Source organism: Electrophorus electricus, chromosome 3, assembly GCF_041902795.1.
Source record: "Electrophorus electricus isolate QZ-2024a chromosome 3, ASM4190279v1, whole genome shotgun sequence".
Lineage (NCBI taxonomy): Eukaryota > Metazoa > Chordata > Actinopteri > Gymnotiformes > Gymnotidae > Electrophorus > Electrophorus electricus.
This window is the reverse complement of record NC_137499.1, coordinates 3,701,965-3,723,800: the sequence shown is the minus strand read 5'-3', so window position 1 is coordinate 3,723,800 and position 21,836 is coordinate 3,701,965. Positions and strand designations below refer to the sequence as shown.

Here is a 21,836-nt window from a genome sequence, read left to right as displayed (position 1 = left end):
ATTGGGGGGAGCTGAGCACGGCAGTGCAAACATCTGTGAGCGCCAATACCAGCGTTCCCACACCCTCTCAGTCACATTAGCTTTAATGAGATATTGACACAGACGCTGTTGTCTAAATTATGTACACTCATTTTCTGCTGACGTATAAGTAGCGCTGATGAAATGTAATTGCTTCCTTTTAGACCACAGGGAGGGCGGTTTTCAACACACTTGCTCTCGGGTCTTCCCAGCCTCTGCGGGGGGCTGGGCGGGGGGGGGGGTGTGGAGGTGGATGCAATCCTGAGGCCTCCATTCGTCCCACAGACCCGTCGTCTGGCTCTGGGAATAAAAGCAGAATCTGAGCTGGGTCCTCTGCTTGCATTTGCCCTGTTTGCTCAGTGGCTGTCTCCCCCCCCCCCCCGGCTTTTCTCTGTTCATACTTTGGAGGGTTATAAAAGCCGGGCGTGGTGGTGCAGCCTGCCGCGCACGCCCTTTTATCTGTGACTGGAGCGCTCTCAGCTCGGAGGTCAGCCCTAAATCCAGTCAGAGAGGGGGTGGGGTTAGTGAGAGAGGCAGGGCATAAATAAAGGTTTCCATAAAACCTAGGGAAGAAGTGCGGATACCTCCATCCTGTTGTCCTGCCCCCCCCCCCCCTCCTTCATTGCCGGAATGAGAATGAGAGGCTCATTCTCCCTCCTGCTGAAAGAAAGGGGCTCTTCTGAGCTGGGAACAGCAGTACTCAGCTCCTCAGGCGGGGAGGAGGGGACCTGGGGGTTGGTTTTGGGCTGGCTTGGAGAGACACACACACCCACCCACCCACACCATATCCCATCTGTTTAGTGGTACTTTAACAGTCTTGCTGCATTTATTACTGAGTGCTAAGATATTGATCTGCCCTCTGTACCCGGGATTAGTGGGAAGGCCCAGTCATCTGGCATCGGACTGTTCTTTCCTAATTAGATATAGAGGAGAGACTGCTCAGAGCTGTGAAATGAAGTAATGCATGTAGTTCACTTGGATGTTCTCATTCTGTTAATGTACTGTCTTTTACCTTTGCCTCAACAGGGTCTAATGGGAAATGTTAGACTGAAGGGGAAGATTTAAGACCAGTCATACAGGGGAATGACACACAACGCGCTGCTCTCCCTGCAAAGATCCCATTGTCTTCTTTTGCTCCATAGACTTGTATTATACATGTAGTTGGAAATGTTATTTACTGTCAGGCACCTCCAGCACAAAGCCTGCAAGCTGTCCTCCTGCCAAACTCCAGCTAATCCAGCCCCTGGCCCTTCCCTCTGGGCAGCCATTCATCCCGACGTCTCGTACTGCCTGCCAGGCTGCAGTATTGATCGCAGCGTAGGATGGAGCCTTCATATCTTTGTCAGTCTAAAGCCGTTCTGTACAGTGCCGTGTCGGGATGATTACAGACATGTCCATTTTGTCTGTCAACAAAGGTTTTTTGGGTTTTTTGCATAGAGATATGAGCTACATAACTACATATACATAACTGAGTCGGCAGGGCATTGCCATTTCCTCATGACTGTAGTGGAGTGTGGTATCGATCTGTATAGGCTACTCATGGGCAGGGTTGTCGGGGCAGGATGTCTTGTTTGGCATAATGCTGCTTTGCTTGCGGTTTGTGTATGTGTGCGTATGTATTTTTGTGTCTACATGCTCAAGCCATCTGCAAATTGTATACGTAAGGCCTTCATAAAATAGACAAAACATATACTGCATTTATACTGCTACAACATGTCTTGTGGTAGTTTAGGACATGCTGGCAAGACCTTGAGATAATATGGTTAATAATAATGATAAATTAGATTTATATAGCACCTTTCACAAAATGCAAGGACATTTTACAAACATGGTGAACGGAAATACTGAGAGAAAAGCTTTCGAGCTGAGCTTTAAAGGTAAAGAGAGAGGAACAGGAGCAGATTGGTGTAGGAAGGGCGTTCCAGAGAGAAGGTGCTGCAACACTATATGAACCGACACCAGCCGTTGACAGTCTAAACCTGAAGACAGTGAGGAGACCTGAATCAGACGACCTTAATGAGTGTACGGGTGGAGTAAGTTGATAATACAAGAGGGCATAAGGCCATGGAGTGATTTCAAGGTTAGAATAATTTTATATTGAATGCGTTTATCTACTGGTAACCAGTGAAACTGTAGCAGGATAGGGGTGATATGCACTGGTAACTTAGCGGGGACCAAGACTGTAGCTGCAGCTTTTCATATACACTAATGGGGCAGAGCTTTAGAAGGGAAACCATAGAGAAGTGAATTACAATAATCTACCCCTAGAGGTAATGAAAGAATGATCCAGGATCTCCGAGTCCCTAAGCGTCATCATTGAGTGCAGGCGGGCAGTATTGCAGAGATGGAACTTGGTCAATGATTTAATCTGCGGTTCGAATGGCAGACACGGGTCAAAAAGAACGCAGAGGTTCAGTGCAGTGGTGGGGAGGCTAACGGGAGCATCGCTGACTACCAGTGCAGAGCTGGCCAATGAAGAACCAGCAGATTTAGTGCCTATAGACAGAAATAAAAAGTTTGAACAAACAAGTACAAGAGGTCAGGGCAAGAGTAGGGAATAGGTCGGAAGGATTCATATTCACATAAATTTGAGTGTCCTCAGCATGGCAATGAAATTTAAGATTGTGGCGACGAATGATATCACCAAGGGGCAGGATGTAAATGATAAAAAAGCAAGGTTAATGACCGACCAAAGTTTGACCATTTATTTAAGTTTATTTTTGGTTGATGTTGATGTGTTGGATCACATGAATGAAATGACTCATCAAAAGGCCCACTCCTTTACCCAAAACATGACCCAAAAATGTTTTGTTGGAGGGTTCATTTTACATATTGCCCTCTTGTATATCAGCAAAGAGAAATGTGATGTCAATTAACAAACGTGTGTTGTGCAGTCCTGGTATATATGAAGACTGGTCTTAATCAAGTCCACGCCATGAAGGCTCCATGTTTTCTACATCACCTCGGCCCTCTCTTGGTTCTTCATTTTTGGCTTACATGTCCTGGGAGTTGCACTTCACCCTGCAAGCTTCCTGCTTCAGCGGACAGAGATTTAATGTTCGGACTCCTGCAGAAGGGAATCGTCCTGATCTCTCTCTGCAGCAGAGACACAGTGGCCAGATTAGCAGAGGGTGGTTGCCCTTGTTAGTGCAGGTTAAAGGGCCAGCTGATGTCTGTGTTTCCTTGTGTGGTAATGTGATATTTATATGCTGAAAAGCCTCCCTCCAGAGGGAGAGACACACCAAGTGGCCAAGCTGGAGTCCCGCCAAGCTGAGACAGCCCTGATTTAAATTTTCCCCTTCTTCCGCTCCCCCCCCCACCTCACCCCACCCCCTTCTTCCACTCTCCTCTTCTGCCACACGAATCCTGGAACAGGCTGGCTTCCTTTCCCTCGCTCTCCTTTGGGCACCCCCACAGCCATTGTTTTTCCTGACAGCGTCGTGAGTGAGGATCTGGTGGTTAGGAATTCAATTTCTCCAGGAGCTACCTTCATTATCTGCTGTGTTCAGAGCAGGGAAGGTGTGCTTCGAGCACCACTCCCCACCCCAACCACAAACAGAAACCTTCCCCTGCCAGGTGTTTTGCCCATGGTGTAGAGGTCAGACAGCAAGCGATTCTGCAGCACTGTGCTGAATGCAGCCAGCAGCAGGCTCCTGATGCACCGAGTGCCACCCAGGGCCAGCCACAGGTCACCAGCAGTCTGAAAAGTAAATCCGGCCATCTGCCAGGCTGCGTAACTGCAGCGCTTCCCTGGAAGCTCATCGGGCAGTTGGAGTCCGTCGCACTGCCTCTCTTGCTTTGTGCTTTGTGTCTGTTAAAGGATGGCTGCTGCGGAGCATCATCTACATGCCGCACATTTGAACTGCTACAGTGAGGAGAGAGTTCATTGTAAATGGATAGTCTGACGTGCCTGAGTTTGCATGGCATGAAAAACATTTTGAATTTTGTGGTATGGTTATACACTGCAAAAAGCTTTGATGAGACACGCATTTACATTTATTGACATATGATAATTTTCCAGGAGCTTGGAAGAAAGCGAGAGGAAAGAAATGTCTGTTATATTTCTCACTCTCTCTTAAATAACTTTAAATTTATTTAATATAATTTATGGATTCGTAAGATCAATGTCTAGTACCGGCTAGCTGGCGTTGGTCCATGTACTATTCTTTTAGAAGCCTTCGGCACCCAGGATGTTTATGGAACTGACTAAAGGTGCATTTAGTCATTTGTCAAGTAACCAGAGACTGTAGTGAAAGTATATCGGGCATGTGCAGTAAGCCTTAATGTTTCTATATATGTAACAGCAAGGTTTGTCTTTCACAAAATATGTCCTCTTGGTTTCCTCTTTCACTTGTACAGCAGCAGCAGAACACGACCGAGGTCATGCAGGGATAAAGGCCGTGTTTGTGGCTAGCTAGTTAGCTAGCAAAGAACACTCTCATTGAAATGGTACACAGATGTGCATGTCCAGGATGTAAAGTAAACACACTGAAAGCCTCATGGAATGAGGAACACAGATGGAGTGGGGGATTTATTCCCCATATATTTCTGCAATCTCACAAAATGAAGAAAGTATTTAGAAAACATTTAAGAGGCAGTTGTTTTAAAGCATCGGGTATTTTAAAAGTTGTTTACGCCAATGCGTTTCAAGTTTTGTATCTGATATATTTAAAGTTGTAAGCCTTTGTAGACATTCTATATTTCTCCTTTCTAGCCCCAAGGAAGAAATTCTTTCTTTGTTTAAAATTTTTTTTTTTTTTAATTAAATTGCCAAATGCACCCTCATGCAGATTTTGGGTGGAATCTGGACTTGTGTGTTTAAATGGAATGATAAATTTGACTTGGACTTGATGATAACTTCACATTCTGGCAATTTGCTCTCTAATTTTCCTTTTTCCCCATTCCATTTTCCATGTATTTTCTTTTTTGTCACAAAAAGATGGTCTTTTAAAAGGGTGAACATGAGCTGGCTTTAAAAAGAAATCAGCTGATTTGTGGTCATATTGAGTGACGGAAAACAACTTCATCAGTGAGAGTGAGTTACAGTAAGTTGTTGGGGAGTGTGTATGTGTGGACGGAGTAGTGACGAGGTAATGTTATTTTACCACTAGCAGGGGAGTTGGGTGGAGTGCAGGCCTTTCCCGGTTATCATTTTGTTGACTTCATTCACTATTGTCTAATCATTTCTAGGAGTTTGTTTTCTTTCTTTCTGTGGGATACCAGCGGCAAAGTAAGGCTGTTCATGTTGGCCAGAAATACCTGCCCAAATGATTTTATAAACATTCATACTAAGTGGAGCTTAAAAGTTCCTTCCCTAAGAAAGCCTGTTCATACCTGAATTAAGATTTACATTGTATAAATTAAAAATGTTAATTATTTACATATATGATTACAAGCTCTGGAAAATCCTGCCACCTGCTGTTTTGTCCAGTCATGAGCCGTTTATTCCTTCATTCATTCATCTTCTAAACCACTTAATCCAGTTCATGGCCACAGGGGACCAGAGCATATCCCAGTAGCATGAGGTGCAAGGAAGGAACACGAGCACTTTAACTTGGCCTGATGAGTGCAGTCGGAGGGCAGTCTAGCAGGTGTTTGGACTGTTCTTTTTGGCTGCTGCTTACCCACTGGGCTGCTTACCCACTGTGGCCCTGACACCGCTCAGTCAGAGGGCCGTCATTGGGGGCAGAAGGCGCCCGCTGCCGCTCAACAAACTTCCATTGTCAACTCGGCCACCGGTCTCCTCCTCTGTCCTGGGCAGGTCACTGCAGGGAGCCGTGAGCTGTCAGTCAGGGCCATGGTGCAGACTGCGTGGGGCTGCCCCTGTCAGATGCGACGTGTGCCACTCCTCCATGGGCGTCTGTCTCCATGTCGGGCTGAGTGGAGAACCCTGCTGGGGCGGTGACAGTCCATGACGTACAGATTCATTTGTGTTCCCTTGGATACCCACACTCTTGCCAGGGTGGGTCTGATTTTACACATCAGAGAAGTACCTACCTACTCATGCTCCCCTCTGTTTTTCAGACATATGAGCTAACCTGGCTTTTAAAAGCCTGGAGACGTCGCCACATCTGGAGTGCTGTCACTCTACGAAAATGGCTGTCTGCTTCAAAGCCTCTGTGACACTTGGAAATACTACAGCTGAACTGTTCCCCAGTCCAGTTGAAGGCAGAGCGTTCGAGGGCGGGGACTTTCCTGCTCTGTGTTTTGCTCTTAGCCTTGTTCTGCTTAAGGAGGTGAAGAGGGCTTTGGAGGGGCTGGAGCGCGGGTTGGATGAGGGTGGGGTGGTGTGTGTGTGTGTGTGTGTGTGTGTGTGTGTGTGTGTGGATAGAAGTCATCCTCCCCGGCCACTCACTCTCCCTTGTTTGGGTCTTTGTAGGAGCAACCGGCAGTTCGGGGGGGGCAACGGCTTCCAGCTGAGCTGAACGAACACAGATGGGCTGTGTTCCAGAGTCGCAATCAAAGCAAACATTCACTCTGGCCCACCGACACGCTCGTAAACAGAGCTGTTATTTTGTGTTTTGGGGGCACAGAGTGAAAGCCAGCGATGAAACGTTCGCTGCCTTCACTGATGTGTTGTCCTATATTTATTGACAGAAGTTGTGCTGAAAGACATTGTGAGATTTTTGGGGGTGATGAACTTTTTTGTGACATGCATTAAGTTTGAATGCTGGGTTAGAGGGAAGGCTTTGATATCCAGATGGAAAGCATAGCCTTTAATTATCTCCCAGGGAGCACTGGCGATTTTCATTGGGTTTCAGTGTCAAGGGCTTTAAAAGGCAGATACTTTGGTTTGTTGTGGTAGTGATTCAGAATTGTACCTATAGCAGCCAGGCTTTTTCCAACACGCAGTCTTGGTTATTTTTGCCAATTTTGTTAGTTTCATTCATTGAGATATGAATCATAATCCACTTCAATAGAAAACCACACAGATTTTACATGAAGGTGCTTACCCGGGCACATTGATTTTCACTGATTAACATGTAACTCGTGTACAGTTCCACCCCAGGTTAATTTGTCCAAGCAGACCTGATGGAGGTACAGCTCTGCCTGATGACTAAACCAGATGGGAGATGAGAAGGCTCCAGAAGCCCAGTGGGTTGTTGTGACTAACTTTGTGTCTGCCCATGTCTGAGGCAGTCTTGTTGTCTGCTAGCTAGTGGTGCGCTCAGAGCTGAGGTCATACCCAAGGCTTCATGAGCTAGACCGGGCAAAAGCTTTTGGCTTGTGTAAATCTTACCACCAAAATAAATGACCACATAAAATCTATCATCATCTTGTGAAACAGTGTTTTATTCACCCTTCTCTGGACTGCAGTTCCCTGTGACTGAAGGTCTGTTGAATAATTATGTAAAGGCTCCAGTCCAACTTGCTCTGTTCGCTTTTCAAGTGTTTCATTTTGCTTATGAGCTATTACAGCGGTAGTCAGGTCCAGTGACTCTTCCTAAACGAGGTCGATGAGTGTGTCACGACTTCTAAAGCACCTGAGCACTATCCAGCTGTTCGTGAAACAGTCGCACAGTTGCCTCCGTGCATACATACATACATTACCTGTTCAGTCAGGTTGACCAACACTGGCAGTCCAGCCAAATCTAATAGCGGTACATGTATTTTCTCGTGGCTGAGGAATAAATTATGTAAAATCAGTAGTGTCTGCTGGACAGTGTTGTATAATTAATGTGCACTCCAACTTGACACCAATCATTTCTGCATGTGAAGGAGTAGCTTGAAAAATTAATTACTGCAGGACTTTTTTTATACTGGAAAGAAACTAACAAGTGTAGCTGGAAGCTATGAAAGGGTGTTTTTTGTGAGATTTTTTTTTTTTAATTTAATGTTTTTATATTCATCACTACAAATTGTCTTCCTTTAAACTATGAACTATTTATTAATTTGTAATTTAACTAATGATTTCCTTAATTTGGTGGAATTATGTTTGTTTCTTAAAAGGGGTGATGCAATGTCTGAATGAACCCTTAGGGAAAGTGTTGTTTTACTCAAGAAAATGGGTAAAACTCAAGAAAATGGCTGAAAGAGAGGTTCTATATCCTGTAGAACTTTCTTGTTCATTAGTAAGTGTCACAGCTGGAGTGCAGGAATAGACCTTCTCTCCCCCCCTGCATTTCACCATGTGGCCCTCGGTGTGCAAAAGATCTGCTCACATTCACGCGCACACTCATACTCTCGTTTTCACACACAACTGTGCACGAGCTCGGTCTTGAAATGAGTATAGTCGTAGCAAGGAAACTGGGCCTTTTCTTTCTTTGTTACTGTCCTGGTGTGGCATTGCTCAGCACGGCTGTGTTTGGGTCATTGTGAAGCCTCTCACCAAAGCCTCCTGTCAGCTTGAGTAATAGGAGCTGATCTACGTTCTCCTTCCCACTGTGAGTGACTTACTGACTGAGCCCTTTTGTTTTTAGCTTAGCTCTCTTCCTCCCCCCTCTCACACACGCCTTCTTTAAGGGCCTTCTCTCTGCCGGGCCGCTTTTGAATCAGGAAGTCTGTGCCAATGAAGCCCTTTTATTTGGTCGAGATTGAGTGCAGCCAAGCGAGCCAGGCGGCCACACAGCCCTATTACCGCCGCGCTGCAGTGCGGGGGATTGCTCGTCTCAGCCGCCTAATTGTGAGCAGCAGCTGAAAAGCCGTGGTTGTGTGGAGGGGAGCGGGCAGCCAGCCCCCGATTCATGGGCCCGTCAGCATTGTCGGGGCGAGAGGGTGCCTCTGCCCGCTCTCTGGGCACACTACACCCACAGTCCCTGGCAAGCACGTCTCTCCCTCCACCAGCCTGCTCCGCCAGCAAAACGAACCTCTCATCACACTGCTTATTGCCGTGACACGCTGGCAACGTCCCAGGCTGCCCAGAGGGGAGCGGGGAAAGGTCTTTTCACTTATCTGGCGCCTTGTCAGCAGATTGTTTGCACACTGACATGGATCTTTTTTCCCCTTCCCGAGCTTGTCCCGTTTCCCGTGAACGTGGGCCGAGCGGACCTGTCTTCTGCGAGGTGCTGTCTGCCATGCGGTCAGCTTCCCCACAGGTTAAATCTGACCATTTCTGTGGCCTGTGACTGGAGCTCCTGCTATGAATGCGCATATGACATGCCTTTTCAATTAACATGCCATTAGACCAGTCATGCGGGGGGGTTAAAGGCACTAAAATTCTTCAACTTTAAATCCTAATTAAGCAGGAGAAGGTGGAAAAAAGAGCCTTAAAGAAGCTAATTTAGCCATCAGTCAAGACTTTCAGCTTGCCTGTGTAATGCCCCTCCAATTATAGCCATCAAAATATTTGGTGCTGCCTGGTTAGGTTTCACACAAGATCTCTCTCTCAGACCTTAATTGCATTTTGATTTGAGACTAATATGGAGTATCAATCAAGTCAGTGGTTTATTGCAAATGAGGGGACTGAGGCAGAGCCACCAAATCCAATAAAAGGCAGCTATAAAAGAGTAGCCAATCTCTGTGTTGTTAGAGGCTGATGCTCCATTATTCTCACTGAGCCATCAAGCAGTCTGTCACCCTTTAAATGGGTCTTAGCCTACACACGTACACACCCACACCACACTGTGTGCTTTTTGTTCTTCTGTCAGAATTTCCGTTAGCTATGATTAACCTTATCAAACAGCAGAGTTTTCTACGGCTTGCTTATCTGAAGACCATGGAAAAAGGCAAAAATATATGCACAATGCAGAAACCAACCAATTCTACTTATAAGACATGACTACAACATCTAATTCACAAACATGCTTGACTGTTCAAGTCCGTCTTGTGTGCTCTGTTCTGTGGAAAAAAAACAACCCTAGTGTGACATATAAATAAAAGGGCCCTACAGTATGTTGTCTCCTCACTTTATAATCGTGTTCTAATCAAACCACTTCAGTGTGCTATAGAAGACGTACAGGTGTACAATAATCTAGGAACGGCTGTGCTCTTAAAAGCCTAGAGCTTGTCAAGCTTTTCCCCCCTCCCTTTTAGTGGAAGAGAGGAGGGAAACCCCATACTTCCCCCACTGTCGAGACGCAATCATGACACTCTCTGATGGTTTGGAGGAAATAAGCTGACCCATGCCATTTTCCCCCACAGATTAGACAGATGTCACCTTTCTCATAGAAGTGTCAGTCAGTTCCGACTCTCCCGTGCCCTTCCTATCAATTACGGAGCCGCGAAGTCCTTTCTCGTTCCGGAGCAGCTCAGTATCCACTCACCGTTTTTCTCTCTCCCTCTCTCTGTCTCTGTCTGTCTGCCTCTGCAGTACTCTGAGATCAGTGAGGAGTCTGCCTCTCCATTTGTCTTCATTTGCACCAACCCCCAGGAGCTGCTGGTGAAATTCCCCATGAAAGGAAAGCACAAGATCTGTAAGTCCTGCTCGTTCCTTTTCATTTGATGACCCCAGCATTCGTTTGCATTTGCCTGTGTGCTGGGGTTTTTTTTTGGTTTTTTTTTGCCCCCCCCCACCCCTCTGCCCAGATCTACGTAAATATGCATACATGTGCTGTAAATGTAAGGTAGTGCTGCAGGGCCGCCCTGGGGATCAGGTGAGGTTTAGCTGCAGTGTTCTCAGAATGTATTGAAACCACAGCAAACAGCAAGGAGGTGGTTCTTTTGAAATTCACATGAAAGCGCCATGCGCTTGTTGCTTGTGAGTTGCTGTACTGAAGATTGCACACCATGTGCTGCCACTGAAGCATGGCAGTGTAAATGAAATGCCCTGTAACACTGATGCCCGCCACACTTTTGCGATCTAGGCGAACATTTTTTCCCAGCAAACATGCCAGCTACTATCACTGTGCTAATGACAATTAAGTGGTAGTACTAATTATTTCCATGCTGAAAAACTGTGGATGGAACAGAATGCAGATTATGCATCTTTTATTTTTACATTTGGTCATGTACTCAGGAATTTGCTCAGGAATTGAGCATTTTAATAGTAGGTTGTCCAGCTCACATGTTTGCATTTGAATCTAGAGATTCCCAGGGGCGCTCTTCGCTCCTGGAACAGATGGTGTTCTCCAGTGATGGTAGATTGAACAGGACGATACTCGTTCACGCCCTGTTCACACCTGCCACTATCTCTGGCCGTTGGTCCCAAGTTTCAGGTGTTTTATCTAACGTTACAAGTACTAAAATTCCCCCCTTAAGATCTTGATTTTCTGGGTTTTTCTATCCATCTGACAAGATGTTTGCACCAAGTAGCCCCCCCCCTTTTTAATGCTGATTTTACTGTTCTGTAGCTATGCACTGTATATACCAGCTGTGGTTGCATGTTGCTTATTGTTCTCTTGAGCTGACATTGTATATTAATAGGATAGCTAATAATTAAAATCATTCACTGTAATGTATTTGCCTGCAATTCTTGGTGAAAAGAGAGAATTTGCATTGCAGTCAGATTGTGGTTTATATATTCCTTCCTTCATTCAGTAGTCATGTTCCTCCCCCCCAAGCCTGATATTCTGCCAACATAACGAGAGAGAGAGCGACAACATGGAGTAACATTATGAGTGCGTATGCTGCTGAGCCGCTTTTGGTCGGTAGCTCAGATGGAGGAGGTGATAGCTCAGCATTCGGCGCACTTGGCTGCGAACCAAGCTATTACATCCACTGCACCCTTCAGCAAGGTGCTTAATCCAGAGCTAGTCCACGATTGCTGGCCTTGCAGCTGACATCTGTAATTCAATTTTGGTAAAAGTGTCAGTTAAGTTATATCATAATGTAAAGAGTGGTATATTACCCCAGAGGTGAATATGAGAATGGCGTATGTTGTACAGCCAGCGTTTTTACCCCTAGATCTGTATCCTGAAATTTATGTGAAGTTGAAAGCTGTTAATGGACTTGATTGATTTCCCCTTTTTATTTTGCCCTTTCCTATGTCGTACTGTCATGTTTAATTATTTTTTCTTATTTTTCTTAATTAAAAATCCATAGTACCCTGTTGAGCTTATGATCATTGTAAATGATGACTGAAGGTATACTGCTCTAAGAGAATTTTCAAATAAGCCTGTCTTCCATTTTACCTGAATTTTTAAAATGAAATTATTATTTTTTTACTTTTATTTTTTCTAACCAAGTGTCTCATGGAGCATTACCGTAAGCTTGTGCCTATTTAAGAGCTGCTATCCTGCCGTGTGCTGGGAGATCACTGTTTTCATTTCACAAGAGTGACAGTGCAAAGCTGGTGTCTTGAACGCAGCCCCAAAGCAATCAGCCCCTCTGACACAGGAAGCGCTCTCCATTTTCCACCAGCTTTTCGTATCCTAATGGGGATTTCTAGATCCATTTTGACCTTGCATCTAGCCTGGTTCCTCGCATTCATTCTCATTCCCCACTAAGCTGCCGGTGTTCCCTGGAGACATGACCCCCTGTGAACCTTCGCGGGAGTGGGGAAGGGCGGTGCGGTGAGATGGTATGTGGCGATAACCTGACAGAGTGGTCATATCCGGCCAGAGAACGCAGAGGTGCTCTGCCTCCTCATCGGTTTAGCCAACATCAAGGTCAGGATGTAATTCCTGCCACCATCTTTGCTCGAGCTTATAAAAGAGAAAGCCTTCTCAGGGGCAGGGGGTGGGGCATCCGGGCGGGCAGCCTCGGTGTGCCGCGCATGGCCGGAGAGCGAGGCGGAGTCCTAATCGAAAGGGTGCCGTGTGAGCGCCCCCTCGGCGAGTCCACCACAGAAATCCATCAGGCAGCCCGCCCCTCGCCAGCTCGATCGCTGACATTTAGAAGTGTTAAAGGTTGGGCCTCCGTCGTCCCACAGCAGTGAAATTCCCATTCAGCGCTTAATAAGAGCCTATTAAAAGGCCTGCGTGGGTGCTGAGGCTTTCGCTTACGAGGCTCTCGTATCTCTTTCATTCTGTCATCTCCCGCTGCGCGCTGAAGGTCACCCCAGACGTTCACCACCGCCGACGTCCTGGCGGGTGGCTTCATCCATGTGTGAATATTGCCGATTCGAGTCAGCAGTTATGTCGGCCGCCTGCCATGCGGAGGCCATGGGTCGCCTGCCTCATTCGGAGCCGCATGGCAGCAGCGTCTGACACAGGACGCAGTCCGTTCCCCCACGTCTTGAACATCTGCTGTGTTTTCGCAGGGCTGACGTGACAGCGCCGTGAGACACGGTCACTTGTAGCCGAGCATATCCGACCTCTCGTGCAGCTTTGCTTTTTGTTAAGAATAAGCCTCTCCTCAAAGCGCACGTTTTCTCGCCTTCAACAGCACTCGTTTGTGATCAGTGATGCTGTCTTGCACAGCCAGCGCCAGGGGAAGACGTGCAGTATGTGGGTAGTATTAAAACAGAAATTCGCGTAGAATACAGAGCACATAGGATGATACAACCACAATTCCACTGGGACGCCGTTTAAGACTGAGTAACTTGCAGGCTCTTTGCCGTTCGTATGCTCTGCATTCACGGCCCTTCCTGCCGCAGCTTTCTGGGTGAAAGGAAAAAAAAATCAAAGGGCTGTGAAAAATGCAGTGTGTGTTTTCTGCCAGAGGGCATGTGGAGCTGGTTTAATACGCCTGCTGGAGCCGCGCATGCAGATCTGCTGCCGTAACGGCCGTTTACGCCACCGCCTGGCAGTCACCCCAACGCGGAGGCAGACCGGAGCCCGAGGACAGGAGCAGAGCGCAGCTTGTTGACCACTTCTGCCACCCCCCCCCCCACCCCCCCGTGGCCTTGTTTCCTCCCCTCTACCTTCTTCTGCCCCCCCCCCCTCTCCAAAACTCACCCATAGGGACAGTGAAAAAGGGAGAGGGCTTTTGATTTATTCATGGATTCCTTTTTTATATTCATGTATTTTCCAGGGCTATCTGGGTGCAGGGGAATTTTTTGCTCCAGCAGCTGCTGGGCTGCTCGACAGAAATCAGGTTTCAGCTCAATTGAGTGCAGCGGCGGAGGGGAGGTGGGGGTGGGCGGTTTATATATTACCCAGGAAATGTGCAGCAGGCTTCAGAGGTGACAGGCTGTGTTTATTACAGATCTGTCACACAGCTAATGGGCAGCCAAGAGCAGGTCTAGTGCACTAATGTGGAAAGAGAATCATGCAGCGAGCATGGCTCAAGCAAGGACCTCCACCCCACGTCATCCTTTACACCAGCACCTGACACCAGTCCCTGTGCAGGGGGCACGTGAACAAATGTGATGTGGGGCGGGGGAGTTAACACCATGCTAGATCATAAAGAGATTATGACAGGGTAAGCAGGTGCACTGAGGTGGGGATCGACGGTATCTGTGTCATGGCGAGAGTGAATTCGAGGACCGATTCAGGGCCACTTGCCAGACCAGTTGGTTGTGGTGCTCGGTGCATAGGGTTTGGGTCCTGAGATCCAATCGCTGCGATCAATCCGGCAGCAATCAGATCGGTTCCGCTTCTGAAAGGAAACTGTTTTCCAAACCACGCACGTTGCACATCACAATGGAAGTCCACTCAGAGTCCTGTCCTTGAGCCCACGTGAAAAGGCAATTCAATAAGACTTTAATTGCTAAGCGCTACTCCACAGCGGCGGCGGTGAGCCTTCAAGGGGGCTGCCTTCAATGGCTCTGTCATATGGAAACCCTACGGCTGATGAAGAGCTCACCAAGCGGTTAGGTCAGCTTTTATATGTCTGTCGGGGTGATGAAAACCTTACATGCAGCGAGTGCTGTGTAAACAGAGTGAAAGGCTTGTGCGGAAGCAGGCGGGGGGGTTGAGCTGAGAAAGGCAGAGTCTGACGGTGCCGGGGAACGCCACGCCAGAGAAGCTCGGGAGGTCCTGTGTGGCCGAGCAGGGATCCAAGAGTGCGCTTGACATTTCGTTGCGAATCGAAGCAGACCAGGACTTAGCTCCTCATTACAAGCATGGGTCAAACCACCAGAGTATGTAAATAAATAATGCAGAGAGACCTTGGACCACGCAGCCTCCTGAGTGTCCGATCTGCTGCGTGACATGAGGTGGTCGTCCATTCATTATCAGTAATGAGGAATGAGCTGAGGGAACTGTGAGTATGGAATAGATGTGTGGAAAGACAGAGAGCGCGAGTGAGAGGGGTGTTTCTCTGTCAAGGTCTGAGTGTTGGATGCCAGCTGCTGCTGTGTTTCTCCTGCTGTCTGTGGCTTAATTCTCCTGTTGCGACTCGTACAAATAATGATATGCAGGCAAAAAGCTCTCCTTCATGCAAATAAGGTCCTATTTTCCAAAGACGAGGCAGAATGAAACGTCTAGATGAAAGGTGTTCGAGTTCCAATTAAGACGTAACCAGAGATAACGCCGATAACTGTCTCTAGGTTTTTTTGTTTTGATTGTATTTGCTCTTTCTTCCAGTATCTACATTTGTTTCCAGGCTCATTGCTCTACAGAAATATTCCCGCAAGAGCCCTTGACTCAATGCCCTCAGCCTCTGCCAAGATGGCCACTTAAGCTCTGATTAAAAATGAATGCTTGAGTGAGAGCGAGGCAGATAGAGGAAGCAGAGAGGGGGAGGGGGGTCGTGCAGTGGGAAGAGCAGGCCTGCCCGCCGAGCCTCGCTGCCGGCTCTGGTTTCACTTAAAGCCTGTTTCCACCAGGCTTTCCAGGGAGCACACTGCACGATCATGCTACTAGCACGGATATGTTGGAGAACAGATAACGCCAGTAGTGCGATCAGTTGATATCTTCCTTTATCTTTTTTTTTTTTTTTTTTTATCTGCTCTTCTGTGCACTTTTGTTGTTCTGTGCATTTTGCTGTCATGTCAGTGTTTGAGACGAGTCAAAGCAATGTGGCTTCCTCAAAGCCTTTTGAAGTTACAGATGTACTGCTGTAACTAAATCGGTACTGAGGAGTTATTTGAGTATGCAGTTAACACAGCAGTAAGCTCTGTTGAAAGGCCTTTTTTCCTCTGTAACAAAGGCAAGCCACAGACCTTGCCTTGGACAAGTGGCGCATGCTCTACAGAAGCAGAAATTTGAAGAATCGGGAAATTTTTTGCAGGCTGTCGTCCTCGTCCCTCTCAGATCAGAATGACTGCTGATCCCTCGTTGACAGGCCAGACGTGTGCAGCAGAGGACCTGTCCGCAAGCGGCATGTCCCGGCCTGCGCCTGCCTGAACCGCTGCGCCGCCGCTGGGTGTATCAGAAGAATGTAACGTGAAGCACGACGGGCAAGGGCCGTGTGGGACCTTGCGCGCCCCTCCACACTGCTCCCGCCCCAGACAGGCTGAAAGGCCCTTCAGAGAACCCTGAAAGCGCTGTTGTGCACGTCCCTCTACCAGCACGCGTGCGTTTGCATCTGGCGACCGTGAATACGGCATTAACGCGCTCCCGGCCGTGTGCAGACGGAGCAGGCCCGCTCCTGCTGCGAACGGGAGGCTTCTCCACGCTGCGCCTGGGCGGCGGGTAGCAGCTGCCAGGCTCGTAACCTGCCAACAACAACAAACCTATATAACGCACACTAACTTCAGCAGGATGCCCTGGCATTAGCAGATTGCAATGATTTTATGTGGCATCGCACGTCGCTGCGCACCCCATGTGCCATTTAAAGGCCGTGACATGAGCTTTTGTCTTTGAGGGAAGAGAAAAGGATCGCTTTATGGGCTTGGCTTCGACGCGACTGGTTTTATTTTTTACATAAAATAAAAAAAATATATCCGTATGAGGCCAAATTACAATCCCTGTTGACATGGGGGAAAAAGTCACACAAAAAAAAATCCATAGTTGCGAGAACTTGTTCACTGTTTATAGATGAGTCTTTGAAGACTTAACTTTTCTTTTAGAATCAGAAATGCTTCACTGCCAAGTATGACAAACATACCAGGAATTTGCTTTGGAGACGTGGTGCGTGATGGCCAACATGCAAGTACATCCAAGGACATAGGCAGGCAATGGTACAATGCATTCATTCAGAAATGCGCGTTCATACCGCAGACAAGAGAAGTCGCTTGGCACAAACAGGGAATAGCAGTGGACAGTAAGTAAAGAGACAGAAAGTAAGTAAAGGGCATCACATTTACAATAAATAATATGTGAGATTTGTCTCCAGAATTACTTCTGTGATATTTAACTGTGATTGGCACAGAAAGAGGGTAGTAAAAAGACATTGCAAAGTGGTAGCATCAGCGTGTAACTTAAAAATACAGACCAAACAGTTGTGCTATTTTTCAGGTTTTAGAGTAACTGCTGAGACATAAGAACCGAGCCTAAGGGTACTGAGTAAGGTAATAGAGTAGTAGAAGCAACAGCATGTAACTGATTAAAAAAATCTAACTGCTGTATAAATTGGCAAGCATGGAACACACAAAGAGAGAAAGAACTATAATATGGAAAGGGTAAGTTGAAGTTGGGGCACACATTCGTATTGTCAGGAAAGAAGCCGTTGAGGTGAGGTGCGGTTGTGGGCGGAAGTGGCCTTAACTCCCTGTCTGTGATGGCAGTTAGGTTAAAAGGTGACTGGGTGGGGTCTTTGAACAATCTCCCAGCCCTTGAGGCATTTATGAAATGATGTTATTCAGACAGCCTGAATATTCAGATGAGTGATTTTGGCGCAGGCCAATCGATCTTCGTTGCATTTCGCTTGCCGCCGTGGAGGTGTGGCAGGAGCCCGCCCCTTAGTTGCAGAATGGCCCATCCTCCCCATCCCCCAGTCCCTTGATGAGTTGAGCTTTGGTAGCTTAACTTCTCCAGTCTTTTATTACACTGCAATTTTATTACACTGCAAATTACCAGCTGTAATGTGCGCTCAGCCGCCACACTCTTATCTCTGAGCGGCGGACACAACTGCTCGTCGTCCCGTAGGCTCAACAGCCGAACATCTCCTTGGGGAGCACCCTTTCGCTCCGGAGTCAGTCCGCTGCCTCTCTGTTTATTATATCGCCATCTCTCTTGACGTCGTTTGTTAGCCGTGAGCGTTGGCGTCGCTTTCCTCTAAACAGCTGGAGTGCTGTGCGTGGAGAAGGTTAGCCGAGGCCCCGTTCTGATTTCTGCACAGCCTGGTTTGTTCTGTTTTGGTTTTTTTCCTCCCCTGCTTGTTTGGCCAGCGGCCAAAAGTCTGGGATCTCAGAGGGGATGTGTTGCTTTGTGGAGGGCTTCAGAGACGGCAGGAATTTTCCCTGAAGTCTGTTGCAGTCAGACCTGGTGTGGCTGCCCATGTCTTTCTCTAGTTATGCTCCCGCCATCAAGGCGAAATCCACTTCAGCCTCTGTGCTCAAGCTTAGTCACAGAGGCAGAAATCATGTCCTAGTTAAGCAGTCAGTGTCTGAAGATGCAGCTCCAGATCGCAACTGTAGCAATTAGATCCATTCAGTTTAAATTTGGTAATGCATTCTCGCTTGTTGCTGGAGGGGACAGCCATTAGTTTTCAGTCAGTGCACCTCAGCTCGCCAGATGCAAAATGACTGCACTTTTTAAAAGGTGTTGAGATGTGAATCCTAATGCAGTTATTTGGAAATTTTAAGATTGTAATTACAGAATGTGTCTTTAAACAATCACAAATTTCAGTCTGCAGTATAGAACTGGGCCCTGCCACCAGGACCTGGGTTTGTATTCCAGTGATGCCACACGATGTCTCTGGCTATGGCTGTTTTCACTCAGCACATGTCTTCTCTTTACTTTGTTAATGTAAGCAATATACTAGTCAGGCCAACATGCTGCGCATGTTTTCAGGTGAATAGAGCTGCTCCAGGCTGCAATTTGAAAAAATGTGAAAATGATGTAGTTGGTGGGCTTCATGCACTGTGAGGGAAAGGTATAGTTATGATTAGTGTTTTTGAAAGTCACACGGTAGTGTACAGGACAGTAACTTTTACCTTATTCGACTGTAAAAAGACACAGCTGGTTCATTTTTGCGTTACCATGAAACTTGAGCGATTTTTGAATTGAAGGTGTAGTTTCCAGCCTCCTGTGCAATAAATTAGCAGCCTCCCTTGGGTTCCACACTTCCAAGTGGTAATTGTCAGGTGTTCACATTATGTGTAGTATTTAGCCCATTATTTGAGCTCTAGAGAATGTCGAGATACAGATCTGCTGAATGCATCTTGACATCTGTATGGGGGTCTCATTGTGTGGCACATAAGCCAGTGCACTTGGCATGTTGTGCTTTCCTCACAACAAAGGTGTGTTTACTGTTTATACACGGAGTGCTGCGCGCGTGTGTGTGTGTGTGTGTGTGTGTGTGTGTAGCTGCCTCAGCTGTGGGTAAGACCTCTCGTCGGGATAATCTCCAGTCTGATCTGCTCCCTCCCCGCTGAGTGCCCCGGCCCTGCTGTCTTTGTGCAGAGAGGTGTGGGGGATGGGCCGAGCACTCACAAGCGCCCCACTCAGGCTCTCGCTCTCGTCTCATCTCATCTCCCTCCCCATGTATGGGCTAGTCTTCAGAAGGCTAGCCTTCACAAGGACCGGTGGAGCCCCTGTTTGTGTGGAGTTTGTCCACTTTACGCTCGGGGCTTGCGAATCTGAATGAGAAACAGCCCTGCCTAAAGATTGTAAAATGTTCCTGTTAAACCATCTCGCAGAAACTAGCCAGAAATTATACCAGAAATGATCATTACTCCATGTTGAAATGTGCCGACGTTCAGGCTTTGGCTGTGTGAACCAGATTAATCTTGTGGCTAACCCAAATCTCCATGGCAACAACCCCTGCAATGCTGTGCGTGGCCCTGGGCTTCTTTGCCTGCAATCTTCCTGAGTCGTAGACGGCTTTGCCCATTCCATCGCAACGAGGGCTGGCCCGCCTCGCCCGCCTCGCCCCGCCATGCCTATCTTCTCTAGAACCACCCGCCAAGACCCCCCGCCCTCGCTTCCCCCGAACGACAGCGCTTAACCGTCTGACCTGGCACCCATTTTGATAATTATCGTGAGTAGCTTTTAATTCCTCTCCCTGCACTCCACGCCTGGAGGAGCCAAGCTGACCTAGTTTCTGTGCGAGCCCACGCTGAGGGGCTCCGTAGGCTAAAACCGTGCACTCTGGGCCTTTTGTTGCACCTTGTTTGCAAGCAGCCAATCGCGTTCTGTCCTTTGACACACTGAAAGGGAGAACATTACCCCCCGCAATCCACCGAGTGGTTTTCCTATCTGAATGGAAGTGTCATTTGCCTCATGTGACATGTAATATAAGCTAGTAATGATGTTATCCTTTTCGTTTCCATGTCAGTGTCGTGTTTATGTGAATATATTGCTCCAGGCCAGTGCCATAAAACCAGCGTGCACACACTGCTTTAACAAAGCAGTCTTCTCTTTGTGTTAAAATTGAGTCTCCTCTCAAATATACTTGTGGAAGGTACTGATCCACATCACTAATTCCATCCCCTAAAGCCGAGCCGCTTTTACAACCATTACCTCTCTCTACTGCAGGACCCATTTTTCTACCGTAACTAATTGTGTGTTTCTCGTGTACACCGTAAGCACTGTAATGACGCTGCCCATCATAAAAGCCTCCAGCAGCCTTAAACATTTGCAGCACTACAGAGAGGGAAAAAAAAATCAATCCATCCTAACTGCTGATAGGTAGTTCCCGTTCTGGCTCTGAGCTGGAAATTGGAGCCGGGGTGGGATAATTGATTAAGTATCGGGCCGCTTTTACCGATGATGGATTCCGGGAGTCGAACTGCTTACTTCTGCCGTTCTTGTTTTTGAGGTGGCAATCATCTTGGTCAGGCCCGGCCGTGCAGGCGGGCTATCGGCCGTCTCGGACAGAGGGGACGAGGAGACGAGGGGCTCGTGCCTTTTAAAAGGTTTTTTATTTTGTGAGCGCGGCACTCTAGGAGGCGTTCGGTTCCCTTACCTTTCCCGACACCTCCGTAGAGCTCTGCAAATTTCCGCTTCCCGCCTACACTCATACCTTTCCCCCTGCCGCAGACCGACGATGCTGAAAGGCCTGGCGGCAGCTCTGCACGTTCTCCCTTTTTGAATGTCAAACTTGGATCGCAGCCAACCCCGTTTTGTCCTTAACATAGCTTCATGATTGCATACGCTGCCATGTTTCTGGCTTTCTCCAGTAACTTATCCCTCCGTAACCCAGGCGACTGTCAGCAGGTGAAACAACATAGTGTGGCATGTAGTCAGTAATTTCCTGTTGGTACTCTGAGCAAGACTTTGGATTGAATTATTAACCTTTTTGTGTTTGAGTACATGTTTGAGTACTTGTCATGACAGCCAGCCATTTATCTCTGCCCACTGCCTCCCCCCACTCTCTATCAGGTTATTAGTTCTGTGTGTGTGTGTGTGTGTGTGTGTGTGTGTGTGTGTGTGTGTGTGTGTGTGTGTGCGCGCGCACGTGTCCATCCACGTTTGTGTGTGCTTGCCTGTATGTGCATGTGTGCGTCCATGTGTGGGTGTGTGTGTATGCACATGCATGTTTGTGTGTGTGCTTTTGCGTCCATCTGTGTTTGTGTTTTTGTGCTTGTGTGTGTGTGTGTGTGTGTGTGTGTGTGTGTGTATACACGTGTTTGTGTGCATGCGTGCCTGTGGCGGGGCTCAGGCGAGGGTTGGCTCAGAGGCGTGGAGCTGTGGCTTGGGGAAGCAGCCAGCACTGAGCGCTCCTACAGGGAGATGTCAGGCAGAAGCGGCCACGGGTCCTGGATGCGGTTACTGGCTGCATGTGTCGGGGGCTGGGGAGTGGGCTCAATTTCCATTTTTATTAACACTCCTGTTACCTCTGTCAGGGAGACGGATGGACGGGCGCTGGTGGATCAATGTCACTCTCCCTCCAGCGTGCAAGCATCCAAGGAGAGCACATGAGCACATGCTTAAGCACTTCCTGCCCTTCGCTGCCCCGCTGAGCCAGGAGCCTAGTATCACACTGACAGCTGCGAGTGCTGCTCTCCGTCCCTCCCGCCTGCTTCATGAACATTGCTGTTTGTCACAATATAAATCATGTTACAATAT

The 21,836-nt window shown here is 47.7% G+C and overlaps 1 protein-coding gene across 5 annotated transcripts in view; it reads left to right on the top strand.

Moving 5' to 3' along the window:
* Positions 1–21,836, top strand: part of trip4 (thyroid hormone receptor interactor 4) — a 45,436-nt gene that overhangs the window by 7,371 nt on the left and 16,229 nt on the right. For 3 of the 5 annotated variants that reach the window (XM_081709860.1, XM_081709859.1, XM_027011628.3), the window contains exon 12: positions 10,268–10,370. In XM_081709860.1, coding sequence (XP_081565986.1) covers positions 10,268–10,370 — 103 coding nt within the window. The other 2 variants (XM_081709861.1, XM_081709862.1) reach the window with 2 other exon arrangements.